We start from the raw sequence: 16541 nt of genomic DNA on the forward strand, positions 1-16541 counted from the left end.
ACGCTAACATTAGTAAACACCAAGCTTGAGGAAGTTCCCATTAACTTATACCTGTATTGTCAGTTTGAAGATATCAAAGACTCGAGCCATGTTTCTTGCCTCTAAACAGTCCTTTCATGGCCAATGTGTTTAGTGGCTGCTGTCGAAGCATGGAAACCTTCGTCGGAGAGGTTTCAGCGTTCGAAGTGGAGCTGCAGGAACTCGAAGAAAACGAAGTTTGGAAGATGATAATGCTGTCTGCGTAGACTGCTGAATTTCAGCGGCGCCAGGCGCCAAATGAAAGGTATCCAGTTATCAAGCATGCGGGCCAGGAATTTCTTTCAGTGCTTAGATTCATCTACTGCTGTCAGCCGCTCCCCTCAACAATGAAAGTCGAAAGAGTGGCGACCGCTACGGACGAACATCGAACTCAGCTGCTCCCGACTGGAACCACTTCATTCGAGACGGACTTCAAGACTTAACGAACAAGACTTGGGAAAGAGTGTTCAGCCAGCGTTCGCTTCACCGGGTGCGGATGTTGCGACGCGCGTCTTTTTTTTTGTGAAGTTCTCTCTCCTCTTATATTTTAACTCTCCTCTATCGGCTCGTGGCAGCGGTGGTTGCTCCGCTCGAGCCAGTCAGCAGGCCCGTGCAGTTTCCTTTTCATCCTTCTCTCAGTCGCAACAACACAACAACACAAAGAAGAGGCGCGCGTGCAACAACCGCGTCCGCCGAAGCGAAGACGCTGGCTCAAACAGATTCCCCCGTCATGCTTTGCGCCCAAGTGTTGAACAACTGATGCGCGAAAGTTTAGAATCGTTACAGGTACTGAGCTATTGAGCTATTGGAGTTTCCCTCCAATGACCGCGTCAAATTCCGCATTTAACCAGCGCCTTTTTCATTCTCTCATTGTATTATTTTACGTGACTTGCCTCCAGCTGCTACTTAAAATGCGCGAAAAGTGAACAGATGTCGAGCTCAGAGCCATCCGTACAAAATAGCCATTATCTTTGGCGAAACACTAAGATTCACGCCGGAACATGGTAGTTCTGTACGGTGCCGACAGCCTTACAGGGCCCTACCAGCCCAGATAAGCAGCGGGGACTGATTCACTCAGCCCTCATCAGGATGAAGTGACGCCAAAATCAAACGCTGAAGATATGAAGAGCTCTGAAGACGTTGTCTGCACACGTTAATCTCGGTTATACCGCACAGAGTTGACTGGTAATGGAAACGCAGCCCTGGTTTGGCGCTGTCCCCCGACCGCATTCCTCGGTAGCCCTAAAAGCTCACAGGCTATATTAAGCTCACCGGAGAAGCAGGCGAGATGGAGGTGCTGCGTAGCAGGAACCACCGAGCAAGCACAGGATCCTGGTAGTCGGAGGCGAAGGTTTTTCAGGGCAGCGTCGCGGCCTGGCGAACACCTGGAAGACAGGAAGAGCACCGGCCGTCAGCGATGAGCAAAATGGCGAACCGATTGCAACGGCTCGCGGCACGAGCTCCTTTCTCTTCCTTCACACTGCTCTTCTTCCTCCGGATTGTTCCTTGCTTGCTTGTAACAAAAAAAAATTTCTTGTTAAGCTTATTTGCATCCTGCAAGAAATCTAACGCAAGCCATACCAATACCGCAATAATTTACGAATAATAGACTAACCACCATAATAGACTAAGACTACAGGTCTAGAATGTGTTGTTTGAAATTAATTTTCCTTTCCCATTTTTTCATTTCAATGAAGAGCACGAGGTGAAGGAGGAATAAACGTTTACTGAATGCAAGGTTTTTCGTCTCCGTCCTATTTTGGTAGAGTTCAGGTTGTTTTGCACACGAATATCGTATCGTGTTGTGTTTGTGGTACTACTTTCATGTGGCTTGAGATTGGTGATGGTGGTGCTGAAAACTTTTAGTTGATGAAATAGAGTTTGGGAGCCCCAGAGTGGCCCCGCTACATGGTCGGCGTCCCTAGTCCGGGGCACCGCATGACGAGGCCCCGTCTCTCGCCTGTTTCACCAGAGCCCTTTGGGACTCAAGCGAGGAGCAGTTGAGGAGAGCAGTCTCCCATGCCTCTCTGGAAGGGTTAGGGGAGGGGGTTATGTGGGGATTTTGAGTACATGCCCACACCATTTGGAAGGTATCACAGGTCTCCCCACAGTGCGGGCATCGCCCATCCGTGTTAGGATCATATTGTTTTATGATTGCAGGACAGAGTAGAGGACCTGTCTGCAGGCGCCTTAAAGTTCGCTCCTCCGTGTTACTCAGCCCTTTTGCAGGGGCCGGGACAAGGCGGTGGTTGTCGCTATAATGCGCTATTATTTCCCTGAATCGCAGCAGCGGCTGGCTAGTCTCCGAGCCAGAAGAGCTGGGATGAGGAGCCCGGTGAGTAAGGGCTCGGGCAGCCGCGTCAGCGGCCTCATTACCTCGTAAGCCCTGGTGGCCAGGAGCCCAAATGATTCTTTTGGGTGTTGGATCAGTGGCAGTCCGTCGTAGAATACAAGCAGCTAAGGGGGAGATCTCCCCTGCCAAGTAATGATCACATGCTTTTCGGGAGGCCGTGATGATGATTCTCGAATTGGCGTGGGCGGCAGCAAGCGCTATCGCTACTTCCTCAGCTCGCATTGAATTCGGGGCTCGAAAGGAGAGTCCATCAACGTGCATTTCCTGGTGAACGACAGCGGCCGTGTAAAATCCCGTGGGCGATGGCCCTGCTACGTGTACATAATATATACCTGGTCGGGAGCCGTGTTGTCTCTCAAGAGCCCGAGCCCGCGCTTGTCGTCTGTTTTCGTGCATGTCGGTGTCCATGTTACGGGGGAGCGGGGAGACCCAGAGCATATGGCGCCACAGTACTGGGATACGCTTCGCCTCCTCTGGAGTGCAGTCGTGTTGGATGTGTAAGCGGTTTAGCAGGCGGCCCCCAGGGGCCGTCTGCATGAGCCGCGTGTATTGATACACGAGGTAGGCCTCCCGCAGCTCCTGGAAGGAGTTGAGCACCCCCAATGCCTTGAGTTTGGCATTAGAGGTAGCCACCGGGAGATGCAGGGCTCGCTTAGTTGTCTTGCGGATGATGGCGTCTATTCGCGTCTCGTCTTGCTTATTACTAGGAATTACCTTTTTAAGCTCAATACATCACTGTTTATTTACAGTTTTGTACAACGTCTTATGTAAAACAAATTTCTATACCTTCAGCTTGGCACACGATAGCCTTACCCGCTTATGCTCCTTTAACATAGCACAACACTATCCTTCTCCGACCCCGACAGCGCTAATTATGTAAATCCCAACAACTCCAGCGTACCAGTGCAATACCCGCGGCCGTCGAACCGACAACAGATGACGCTGGCGTTCACGGAGGCACAGACCTACGCACTTGTTGCTATTCGTCGTCGCTGCTTTCGAGGTGCCCAGCCGGACTCACTAGAGACCAAAGCTTTGCCGATAAAGAGTAGCGGTGCCTTTTAATAAGAGTAATTTCGCAGGTAATTCATTACTTTTGCCGCGAAACTACTGGCGAAAAGTAAATAATTACTTAACTGAACTACTAGATAAGGAAAGGATTCATTACTTTGCAAAGTACCGGCAAAAGTAATTAAACTACAGTAATTTTTGTACTTTAATTAAATTACTGCCACGTCTGGAGAGTATACCCCCTATCACACCTCGCATTGGCGATCAGGGGTGCCGCCTGTGTAAAGTATATAGGTATGTCTATATTGCCTGGAAATTAATTCTCATTGATGGGTTCACCGCACCTGGTCAAGGAGAGCAGCAAGATAGATTATCCGCAGAGAAGATTTAAAAAGAGATACGTGTCATAAGAATCCCCTACAAGCACCGTGCTGCCCCTGAGAGAATGCAGCAGCCCACCACAAGCCAGAGGAGCGGCCAACGGGCCTGCTTCAAGAAGAAAAGCAGAAATAGACGATGATGATGATAATGACGATGACGGAAAACTGTCTCAGGAGTTGGTGACGCCTCGTCTCGTCGCTACCTTGTGCTAAAGGGCCACAAGTTTGGCTTCTACCGCACGAGGCGGATTTCAGGTTGCTTGAAGGCGGAACTTTCTCTGATCCGCCAAGGCAACTGCGGTCAGGACCCTTTTCCCAAGCATCTCACCCTAGAAGAGCCGAGCACCAGGCCGGGGGAAATCTTGTGCCCGTTAAAGAAATCGGACGGTGCCCGGCGGCACTGGGGATCGAAGCCAGCACCTCCGGAATGCGAGACGGATGCCCAACCACAAGTCCAGAGCACTGCAGGCTTCCCCGAAGTAGGGGTGCCCCAACCACGTAGAGAAACGTTCTGGAGCATTGAAAACTGGGAATTAGATACCCACACGGTAGGAAACAACTCAAGAAAGGAGAAGAAACAACGCTACAGAGGCTACACACACACGTTCCCCAGCCCTACCATAGGATGCACAATCAAACCTGACCAATCTCAAGCCACTTGCAAGTAGTACCACGAACACAACACCATATGACATTCGTGTTTAAAACAACCTGAACACTGCCAAAATAGGACGGAGACCAAAAACCTTGCAATCAGTAAACGTTGATTTCTCCTTCACGCCCTGCTTCTCAATGAAAGGAAAAGATGGCAAAGGAAAATTTATTTCTATCGACTCATGCTAGTACTCTGGTCTTAGTCGATTATGGTGGTCAGTATATTATTAGTCAATTAATGTGGTATTAGTATAGCGTGCGTTACATTTCCTCGAGGATGCAAGTAATTCTGTGCACCTAACTTTAGCCCTATCAGTCTTTAAAGGTAGGCAGAAGAAGATTCTGTATTTGTGGGTGGTCACCGACAAACCTATGTGACTGATGCGGGGACGTTGAATCTGTGCACCATTTCCTTCTCTACAGTCCAAAGTTCGCACTTCAGAGAAAGATTTACCTGGAGGTCCCTCTCTCCAGGTTAGGGCTCCCGTTATCTCTGCCAGTGTTGTTATCGTTTGGTGCAAGCGTCAAAGGATTTGCATTGGGTTCAATTTGCGAGAATCTCCATGATTACATAATTGCAACTGGTAGGTTGATTTGCTAACTCCTTTAAAAGTCTTGGAGTTTTCTTTTTTTATTTTCGCCAAAATGTTCTTTGCTATTTCACTTCAAATATTCTCCTGTCGTTTTTCATGAATACATTTTTCAAAATTCACGTTTGGCTCCAATATTTTGTCGCAATCCTATGGAAATTTCCCTATTTATACCACTATACCTTGGTCAATCCCCCCACGTGGGTATGTGCCATTACAAAGAGGAGGAACAAGAAGAAGAAGAAGAAGAAGAAGAAGGAAGAAAAAGGGTATGTGCCATTATAAAGAGTTGAAGAAGAAGAAGAAGGAGCTCGTGCCGCGAGCCGTTTCAACCGGTTCCGCCATTTTGTTCATCGCTGACGGCCGCTACTGTTCCGAGCTGCTAGCTGTGCGTCAGGCCGCTGCCCTGAAAAACTTTCGCCTCCGACTACCAGGCTCCCTTGCTAGCTCGGTGGTTCCTGCTACGCAGCATCTCCATCTGGGCTGCAGCTCCGGTGAGCTTAATATAGCCCGTGTGTCCTTTGAGCTGAGTGGTCGTTTTCCTGCCATTCCCCATGGCTGGTGCCGGCGGCAGCGGTGAAGAATGGCTGATGGCGAAACGAAATCAGAACAGAGCGTTACAAACCACATCTCCAGTTTATCGCCTTCTACGTTCACGTAGAAAATTATGACAACGCGGTTGGTAATAATCGCGTGACTTCTTTCCAGCCCAAGCGGTGACGGCCTTGCTGCGAGGATTGCTTCGGGCGTACCCTGGACTTTTCACTTGACATCAACGTTTCTTCGAGCGTCTCTTCCACAAAGAACTTTTTAGAGATTCCTCACAATGAGTGAGTATAATTTTTTTTTTTGCTCAATGGCGTTGCTTGATATCCATCCCCTTGCACAGAGCCTGCAATGGCGCGTCATTGATTATCAGTGTTGTTTTGGATGGCACCCTGAGTCATAGTAAAACAAATTCAATTAAATTTTCGACGTGTGCTTTTTATCGTTACAGGTTTTTCTTCGCCACTTGAATCGAACGTGCAGCTCATCTATGACGAGTATGCGTCGGCAATTGTAGGTAAGGCTGAAAGGCTGCTGGTTCATGCAAAAGCGATTAATATAAACCTGCGACGGAGGTATCACATGAGCAACTATTCTAGTCGGCGGACCTTCGCATTCTCGCCTCCTTTATTGAAATGGCGAATGGACCACAGCATGCGCTCATCGTTTTCACACTGTTTTTCTTCCGTTATTTTGTTTCCAGCCGTTGAATACGTCCTGCAGTCAGGTATCGTGTCGATGTGAGGTCGACAGCTTCAGGTGCCGAAAGGGCTGCGTGATGAGTGCTGCAGTATAGACCTGTCATGTTATGAGTACCCCAGTGAGATTATAAGTAGAACAAGCTGTAGGGTCAAGCCGCTTTCATGAAGGTTCCAAATCATCGCAAACAATGCAGTGTTCTGTATAAACCAACCTAATAGTTTGTGTACATTGGGGTTGCATGTGATGAACAGGGAGATTTTTATTGCTTGCGCTTTCCACTGCTTTTTGAGTCGGCCGCCAAGGTGACTGATGATCGATATTCGCATATCCCCGAAGATGGGATCTTTTCAAATAAAAGCAATCTTTTGTCTTGAGATTAACTCAGCTTTTCCAATATTGCAGACGACTCCAAAAGAAGGTAAGTCTTACTTGATTCGTGTGTCTTAATGCGAGTGCATTAGAAGTCTCATGACGAGAAAAAAAAAGAACTCGGAAAAAACTCGACGTTGCGGTTTGTCATTGCTTGATGCAGTTATGACGTTATCAAGCTGCCTAAATTAGCGTGCAGCCTGGTGTTGTTCGCACGGAAATGAAAGGGTGCAAATGTTACATATTATCGAATTATCCTCAGGCCCAAACCTAGAACCAGTGTGGAGGTGCCGATAACTTTATTACTTTTCTTTCTGGCACACATATGCATGTGCGGCTAATTTGTCGCACGCAGGATAAGTATGCTTGACGCCCTTTTACTTTTAGGAGGCGCCTCTGCGGTGCCCCGTAGTCTCCCTTTCCGAACACGGTTAAACCATTCAGGAAGGCCATATCAAACTGTGGCGAAGAAATCTCAGTTTCTAGGAAGCGGTTGAGGACTACAGAGCGCGGGAAGAAGGGTGCACTTGACACATTACCTCACTCTGACGCTCCTTCTGTTCGAGGTGCGTCCTTTGACCCTGATAGCCTGCGGGAGTGTCGAAACGAGAAAAACTCCAACTTCGCCATACACATCGTACATTCGACAGCTAGCAACTTTCAACATGGTATGAAGGATGGCGACTTCACATATTATCTTACCTGACGGTCCTTGGTTAAACTAGCACTGCGCGCCACCAGGTCTTTCTTGCTAGCCTGATGGGCTGCAAGAATTTAGCGGCCATACAATCTCGCAATGTGTACACAACTTATTCCACATGTGACCCCTACTCAGCTTCCCCCATGCTGGCCACCAAAAGTCTGGACATTAAAAAAAATTGCACAGCCTGAGCGGAAACAGTTGCATACTTTGACTTTTCTTCTTGTTACACTTACTGAAGGCCCTTCTCGCGCCCTAGCAGTAGTGGCTACAACAGTTGCAACCACTTTGGCGTGGAATTTTCAAGAGGTTGCTCCGAGTATTTGATTTAAATAATATTTCGATTTAACCGGACTCGACTGTGTAAGAATATTCCTCTTCAAGATTTTCTGCGCCTCTAGCGAGCCACATAGTTGGCCCTATTTTGTGTACGATCAAAGAATCGTAGTTTCTTTTCCGCCTTGAGGCAGATTGCTTCAGTGTGATGATCCGATATCAATTTAATTAGTAATAACACCTAAACTGTTTGCTTCTTTCGACAAAGAGGATATCGGTGGCCCTAAAGCCTCTTTAGCAATATATGCCTTGATGAATGTCTGCTGCGTATCTGAGCCGTACCAAATTCCGCACGAAGCAATAGCATGAGCGCCTTGAGCGTGAGTCTAAATATATCTTACAGAGACTACGAACTCAAGACAGCAGTCATGGGCATCACCTTCTGCCTCGTCGCCGTAGGAGTTGTCGGGCTGACCACTTTCATGGTCCTCGAAATGTCCCGCGCTGGTAAGAGCGCCGACATGAGACCTAGACAGCCCCCTCTAGCATCTCGCTCAAAAGCTTGAATTGAACGCTGCACTTAGCGATGACAGGGCGGCAGTCTTTGCATATTTCTTGACATATTGATGAGGTGCAAATTTCGCAAGTGGACATTGTAGCAGAACGCACTGTTGTGGTGTAAGTCAGCAATGGGGCCAGCACTACTTATCGACGGGGAAACACATATGAAGGCCCCCGGGACGCAGAACAAGCGCTAGATGACTGAACTACGTTGTTTACAGGGCATTGTCCGTAGACTAAAGTAGCCACGCGGTCATTATCGCTTCTCGCGCCGTCAGGAGACTTATCATGCAGAGAATAGCAGCTTCGCAGGTTCCCGTCATACCGGTAATCTCAGAAGGTGACGAGGGATAGCGACCAGAGCGTAGCCGCTTTTTCTACATCGCGGCAACCTGGCATATCCCCTCATGTTGAGATACGATGAGATTTTCGATAAGGAAAGGTGATATAAACGATTGTGGGTGAATTGTACGAGCCATTCATCGAACGTGAATTCTAACGTTAGACGCACTACGGCTGTGTAACCATGGTATGGTTTCGCTGGTGACAGGAAGAAAGTTGCTTTTAATGTTATGTGTTATTGGTGTGGGAAGATGGATACCTAAATAATTGTCCTTTAAAATTATTTATTATTGGTGTGGAATTTTAATTTCTCCGAAAACTATTTACAGTATGGAATTTTCTTAACCCACACTTACTTGATAAAACTTGTTCACTGGAAAGTTATGAATACCGCAAAAGACTATGTTGCATTCACTGAGCGTACTCTCTCCACCCTGTATCAGCTCGAATCGCCTAATGGAATATAAGAATAAATAAAGTAAGTGTTATGCTTTAGTGGTTGTCGGCTGCAAGAAATAAGTTTCGTTTAGGAGTGCTCAAGAATTCAACTTTATTATGCCGTAAGACGTCGCTTTCTGCTATTATGTTCTGTGATCAATGTTCACGCATTACCACTTTGTTACGCACAATTCCACTAGATGTCTCCGGAAAGATAGCAGACCAACTGTTTACGCTTTTATCGAAATTTATCGAAATTGTCGTAGGCGCTATTGGCGCATTATCTGGCTTGTTGCCCGTCACCTTTAAACTCAGCGCGAAGGTGAGCGGCTGATATTGTCTCTGCGTCGACCGTGAAGCAAATTTCGCAGCTGGCGAGTTTCATTAAATTCATGTTTATGTTCGTTCAAAAAATAGTTCGAGTTTAACGTTAGTGTGTTCTGTAAATTTCAAGTCTAGATTCTTGATGTCATCCCATCCAGGTTACGTGTCAAAACGAAATTCATTACGACTGTATTGCGACGCAGGCTACTTGCATTTAAAACAGCGTTTGAATTAGTCAGGAAAAAGAAAGATATTGCCGCCACGGGCTAGTTTCGCTACCTGCTACGATTTTGAACTTAGCTGCTTTTGTAAATTATTGCAGTTTGTCCACGTCTCCAGGCAGTTCGACAAGGCGATCACATAGTTTTCGATTCAGTAAACGTCATGGTGAACGTCAGGAGTTTGACGCGAGGAGTTCCACAAAAAAGCAAAAGTGACCAATTTTACCCAGAAAAATAAATATCCAGTGGTTGTGCATGTTCCTTACAGCTTAAAAACGTTTTTTTTTTTGTCTGGAATAAAAATTATTCTTTCAGAGAGCGAATTAGAATTTGTTTCCCAGAGCAGACAATGTACAATAACTACCCGTGGCTTCGCAGATGACAGCAGCTACGACGACCTTGGGAACACCGAGGTGAAGGAGGAAGGTGGAAGTGGCGACGGCGCCATCGACAGTTATGGTTCACGACGCCGCAACAGAACTGGGCGGCGAAATACCCGGAATCCGTTCCGTGAGTAAATGCAGGGTGTTTTTGAGGGCTATGCTTACATCACAGTCCTTGGATGCTTCCTGATTACGAAACTTCACCCTTACGCTATGAAGGAGTTTCGCACTCTGCTCTCTTCTGCCGCGCTGAGGCGCTGCGGCGCAGTCGCCTGCAGAGATGCATTGTCTGAGAGCTCGGCTTTTCGCTATACGTATAGAAGCGATCCCTTTCGGTCTGAATCTCACGTTGAAATTTGACATTTACTGTGATTCTGCGCGTTCACGTAAGGTAACATGAGTGATTGGGACCATTTCCTGCACCTGTTACGCTTCGGAATGCCGCTCCGGTTAGAGAGGTGCAACCGAGAAACTCTCCTTGGTTCCCTGCCCCAGTGGCACGGGGATGCTGAGGGAGCGTCTAGTAGCGCGGCAAGAAACAGTATGGCTTCACTTCCGCCTCTCAATACGTGTGCTCTTGTGAAAATGATTTCATACTTTCATACTTCGAAACACAGCCGAACACACTAAAAACTTAGCAGTTATAACGAATACTCGCTTATTACAAACCAGTGGAGGTACCACGAAAATCTGTATTAAAGCAGTCGCACTGTATTTTTGCCATTGGCACAGTTGGTGAAGGAACAAACGTGGGTTGTTGACATTCTAGTCAAAACCAAGAGACAGAATTGAGCTTGGGCAGGGCATGTACTCCGTAGGCAACATAACCGCTGTTTAAGGGTAACGGAGTGGATTCCAAGAGAAGGCAAGCGTAGCAGGAGGCGGCAAAATGTTAGGTGGGCGGATGAGATTAAGAAGTATGCGGGCAAACGGTGTCCACAGTTGACAAAGGAGAGGGTTAATTGGAGAGGCATGGCAGAGACTTTTCCTCTGCAGTGGGCGCAATCAGGCTGATGGTGGTGACGATGATTGTACCTGTAATGACCCTGATAGCGCAAATGGGTTATAGCGAACGAGGAGGCACTCTAATTTGAACCCTCAATCGTAAAACGCGCGTTTTCCGCCAGCGTGGAGGCCGAAAAGGGTTTCCTAACTTCCGTGACAGCCCTGCCCCCCTTCCTAAACAACTTGGCCTCCCCAGGCAAGTAATAAAAAGTTGCCAATAAGACCGCCGGCCAAACGCCCACCGATGGTCAGCAGTGTCGATTGGTTCGTGCGCGTGTGTTGGCTGGTTTCAATTGGCAGCAGTAGCTCGATGATCACGAAGGAGGGGCAGCGTTGAAAGGGATAGAACTGCACACGCCGTCGGTGATCAACCAATGACTATATGAGAGCTTCAATCTGAGGCTGCTGTTCTGGCTATTTGACGCTGCCACTCATACGGTACCCCAGTCGCCGCAGGGCTTGGACAGGCTACACTGCCTCTAAAACAGAGTGAGCTATAGGTTAGCTTTCTCACTTCTTACTCCCATGTGGGCTGATTCGTGTTTATAGAGTACGCTTAGGTAGAAATCAAGTTATTCAGCACTTTCTATGTTCAGCTTTATTTTGGTCTTACGTGCACGGTGAAGAGAGCCCTAGCTTAAGTTTGGAGGTACTTTTCTTCAACCATAGCGTGGAAAAAGCGTACACGATGCATACATAACTTCGCCAGCGGAAGAGCGAGACACAAGGAACAGAACAACACCGGACAACTGTGGACAAAGAACTGAAGTTTAATCGAGAAACGGCCAGCTTAGGTCACCAGAAGGCGCATGCCGATCAGACACACTAAAAACAAATACATATGTAGCGAATCACAAAGGAGAGGATACACTCTCCATAACTGGCAAACAACAAAAGACCGATATTTTGCCTATCAATCTTGCACGCGTACGCTTGTGCTTAGCAAATTAACTTCCTTGTTATTGAGATGCAAGGACGGTGCACTGACGCATGTGTCACTGCCTTGCAACCAGCGTTGTCCTGTGTTCTCCTGGTGTCTCGTTCTTTCGCTGGTGAAGTTATGGCTGATATACACCAACTAGCCCACATGGTTACCTTGTTACAGTATACGAAAGAGTGCAACCGAAACGGAAAAATGTGGTGCACGATAACTTTTGAAGGACAGTTAAGCTCCTCCTTAAGGGTACGACGAGACAGCGTTTCCTTCAGCGGCCCGAGTGCCTCTCTGAATTTCACTTTGCAGACACTGACACTGTTCTTTATTTTATTTCATGTTGTTTTCGTTTCCATTCTCAGTTCAGGCCTCCCTTTACCGATGTAGAATGCAAACTCCTCAGTGGTCTAGGGACAGCGCGCCTCGGTCACTACGAAAGGGCGCTCGGCCATTCCTCATTGCAGCGAAGTTGCTTTTTTTTCTTCTGAGGCACTACGTAACGGTGGCGGAATTACGTCACCACCTGTAGACCAATGTGCAATTGTGTAGTGACGTGAACATATGGGTTATGTGAATGTTGTCTGTTGTTTTCATTACAGGGGTGAGCTCATTCTCCTTCTACATCACAATCCTCTCGACTAATGCCGATTTTATCGACACGCCAGCAACGCCGGGATCAGTGCTGAACGGGAGCCTTCACGTTATCGCGTTAAAGTCCCTGCAGATTACGCTGGCAGCCAAGTACACTAGCGGAAGCAAGCAGCGTTTGGATGAGATTGGGTTTTATTTAAGAAAGCACCTTATGACTTGTGTCATGGGGAGATTCTGTGTCCGGGTCTAACCGTCGACTTGCGGCCATGCAAAATCATCATCAGACTGACTACGCCCACTGAAGGACAAAAGCTTCTCCCACGTCTCTTCAGTTAACCCTGTGTGGCGTCAGCTGCGGCTACCTTACCATTGCAGACTTCTTACTCTCATCCGCTCAGCTAACTTTCTTCCGCCCCCTGCACGATAATCTTCTCTTTAAATGCACTCCGTTGCCCTTAAGGACCAGCGGCTGTCTTGCTTTCGCAGCCCGTTTCTTCCTCTTGATTTCGTCTAGAATGTCATTAACCCGAGTTTCCTCCCCTACTCCACCCGTTTCTGGGCTCTTAATGTTACACCTATTATATTTCTTTCCATAGCTCGCTGCATTGTCCATAACTTAAGCTGAACCCTCTTCGTTAGCCTCCACATTTCTGCCCCGTAAATGACAACCGTTAAGACGCATACGTTGTGTACTTTTTCCTTGAGGGATATGGGTATTACCGCACTCCCACTTAGAAGGCATTTGCATATGTTTTCCAACGCTTCAATAATCGCTGGCTTGCTTTATACATGTAACATAACTAGAACATCGAGTTCCCTGTGTGGTTGGGTCGTGCAAACCGCGACAGCTTTTTAAGCATGAACACTTAGCCCAAATCAAAAACTGGGCATGCCCTTCCTCACTGCAAATAGTCTCTTCTTCCATGTACTCAGCTAAAAATAAGACCCGAAGGAGCCGACGAAGCACGCGCACTACTAAACGAAAGCGGACAAAGTACACGAAGTCCCGAGTACCGAAGTCGACTGCCGCAACTACCACGACAACGCTGAGGACTTCTACCCGCGGAGGCGAAACGGCCTCTGCGGACGCCCTCCGACTGGCCGCACGGTTGATCAACGAGTCGCTCTCCTGGAACTACCCGCCTTGCGACGATTTCCACAAATTCGTCTGCAGCAGATTCGAAGGGGGCCGTACCACGCTGTCCAAGGTGAGTTATCTTTGGGCTTACTGCATTTAGAGACGGGCACTCCGCAGCCGGCGCTATTTGTTCGCAGAAGAGCCCTTCAGCCTGCGGCAGTCCAGCTGACCAAATTCAGCTGAGCCTGTCGGGCTCAATGTTTCCGGTTCTAACAAAATACTTAATACTTCCTTGTGTATTCTGAATAACCATTACCTCTAGCTGTAGTGTGATTAAACTAGAGAGGGAAGCACCAAGGACTCCTTAAGCGCGCCCAAAATGAACGGCCTAGTTTATTGAGCAACGTCTCAGCCAGCGACTTCGCACATGCCACGGCCGCTCGTAATTTCTTTCTATAGGTGCAAGGCGGCTGGCCGCGTTGTCTCCCAGTAATTCGGCGCCATTGGCCGGGGAGCCTCCTTTGAGAGCCATGTTCTGACTGTACTCTACTGAAGCATAACATACGGTAAAACATCTCGACCTTCCCTGACACTGCACAGATAATAAAACGCCGGTAACTTGTAAAGCATATAGGCATATTCATAATGGAGTGTCGTAAACATGAAGCAGGAGAGTTCGAAAATAAATGAAGTGAGCAGTTTTATTGAACTATAGTTTAAACACATATGAGGCCATGTGGGATCAAAAAAGGAGTAATCTGTCTTCCAGCTCAATCTCTTTTAGGCGCGGTGCCCCGGAGTAGATTGCGATTACTAAATGTACGGAATTCTCGTTCTTTGCACCGGATTCATATTTCCATTGCAAAAAATAGCAATTTGATGCAGTTATCAATGGGAACACGCTTTTAAATGCAGCACTGGAAATGTTTAGGTTATCAAAGAGAATTTTGCATGGTTCCAAGACAACTTGTTTTTGTTTACCGTAAGTAATCCCTATTTCTAGATTTGTAAATTTACCCTAGAAATTAGACAGCATACCATGCTCCTAAAAAGAAGTATACTAGAGGATAGCTCACCCTCGTTTTGCTCTTATATAGGCTAATTCGTGTTTAGAGTTTACCGCACAAAATGCAAATATTTTCACGAGTCTATGTAATCCGGCAGTTCGTAAGTGCTTGATACAAAGGAGAAAGCTTTCTGTAGCAGATGAAAAGGCCTAGTTAGGCACATTGACATGTTATTTAATGAGTACAATATGTGCCCAATAGAGTCAAGTATACACCAATGACTCAATATTTCTATTGAATCATATGTATAGGCGTTTCTAATAGCCGCGTACCGGTTAAGCGACGAGTAATGGTACATTATGTGTAATCGTTTGTGGTGGTGAATATGTTATAATTATTGTTAGTTTATCATTGCTGTTTTTTTCTTCTTGCCGTTTTCGTATCGCTATTGCGTCTTGCCACCCTGCATGCTAACTTAGTTTCATTGCACCTATATTTCCACGCAACCACTTCTTATTCTGTAGTTTTCAGTATTGTATGCTTTGCCGCTGTTATGTTTGATTTCTGTAGCCCACCCCTCTCTCTTATGCTTCTGCTATTGAGGGTATGCGAAATAAAAAAAATGACTACATCTTGAATTCAGGCAACGTTCTTCTTTATCCTAGCTCTGCAGTTGCCCTCAGGTAGCCGTCAAATTAAATATGACGCTTTCCAGTTTTCTAAACAGCATAACTGAGGCAGGTTGATCCTAGTCACGTAACTCATGACAGCAAATTCGGAAGCTAGAGACTAATATCAAAGTGGTGAGGATCAATTTTTACTGCACTAGAGCAACGATGGCCAAACAGACACCGTCGAAGGACTCGCGAACATCGACGGTCGCAAGTGCATGAATTTGAGTTGAGGTAGGTGACAGAAAGGTGTTCTGGAGAATCAGAAACATATCTTGTGCACAGGCACGGCATCGGGTGTCGATGAGAGATTAGGGTAAGAACTCCTTGGCCTCGAGAAAATTAGAGAGGCGAGTCTGGGCCATTTGCTCAAGGGTCTTACTAACGCTCGGCGTCGGAAAGTTTGGGCGGAGGTTGGAGATAGAGGTAGGTTTGCCCGGCTTGGGAATCATGGAAATGAGGGAGGAGGTCCAGAGCCTCGGCAGGGAGCCGCTGTCCGAGGTCTCATTGTAGGTTTGGGGGAGGAATTCTTTTGCGCAGTCAGGAAGGTTACGAAGTGTGGTATATGTAATAGCATCATCACCAGGAGCTGAGCGTGTGGCATCAGCAGCCAGAGCCAATTCGAGCTCCCGGAGAGCGAAGGAGTGGTCCAGATCGGGGTTAGGTCCACCCGAGTGCACCGAGTAGGAGGGTACTACAGGGGGCGGGAGGTATAGACAGGCGAGCTGATAAAAGCATCAGAGGCAGTCCCCTGAGTGAGGTCTTTAGCTAGAGTGGGAGCAAGGGCAGGCTTAGTGCCAAGGAGGGATTTAAAGAGGAACCATTTGCCACGACCACATCCTTTCTCAACTTGCCTCCTTGGACTGTGGCTCCCGCATGTACTCTTATATCCGCTGATTCCTCTCTAAAGGCGTGACTTGCTTTCGAGTATACACCTATCTTTTCGACACCCACCACCTCACCCGAGGCACTCCTCAAGGTGCCGCTCTCTCTCATACCCTTTTCAATCTCGCTATGGCCCCTCTCGCCTCCCAGCTAGCTGAAATTCTCGACCTGAATCACACATTTTACACAGATGGCATCACTCTCTGGTGTTCGTCTCACTCTCCCGGTCACGTACAGGACAACGTGCAACGTGGCCTAGATCTCATCGACTCCTTTCTCGCCACCGCTGGCCTCTCTCCTGCTCCTGAGAAATCCGAGCTTCTCCTTCTCAACCATTCCTCCTACCGGCTCTCACACAACCACTTCGTCTCTCTCCACCTTTCTGGCCCTCCCACTCCTCTGGCCACGCAGTGCAAAGTTCTTGGCTTCCATTTGCATGGGGCCCACAATGTGCAAGCCCTCCACCACGCTGTCACCATCTGCCACTCGGTAACTCACCTCC

The 16541-nt window shown here is 47.5% G+C and overlaps 1 protein-coding gene across 2 annotated transcripts in view; it reads left to right on the forward strand.

Moving 5' to 3' along the window:
- The window catches only part of LOC149332596 (endothelin-converting enzyme 1-like), a 104234-nt gene that overhangs the window by 16858 nt on the left and 70835 nt on the right, over positions 1 to 16541 (forward strand). For both annotated transcript variants that reach the window (XM_089558218.1, XM_089558217.1), the window contains exons 2-6: positions 5715 to 5836; positions 6004 to 6069; positions 8003 to 8106; positions 9864 to 9995; positions 13332 to 13606. In XM_089558218.1, coding sequence (XP_089414344.1) covers positions 8028 to 8106; positions 9864 to 9995; positions 13332 to 13606 — 486 coding nt within the window. In that variant the 5' untranslated portion in view covers positions 5715 to 5836; positions 6004 to 6069; positions 8003 to 8027. The remainder of the gene's footprint in view (positions 1 to 5714; positions 5837 to 6003; positions 6070 to 8002; positions 8107 to 9863; positions 9996 to 13331; positions 13607 to 16541) is intronic.

Source organism: Amblyomma mixtum, chromosome 8 (assembly GCF_055824585.1).
Source record: "Amblyomma mixtum isolate Tamu chromosome 8, ASM5582458v1, whole genome shotgun sequence".
NCBI classification, from domain to species: Eukaryota; Metazoa; Arthropoda; class Arachnida; order Ixodida; family Ixodidae; genus Amblyomma; species Amblyomma mixtum.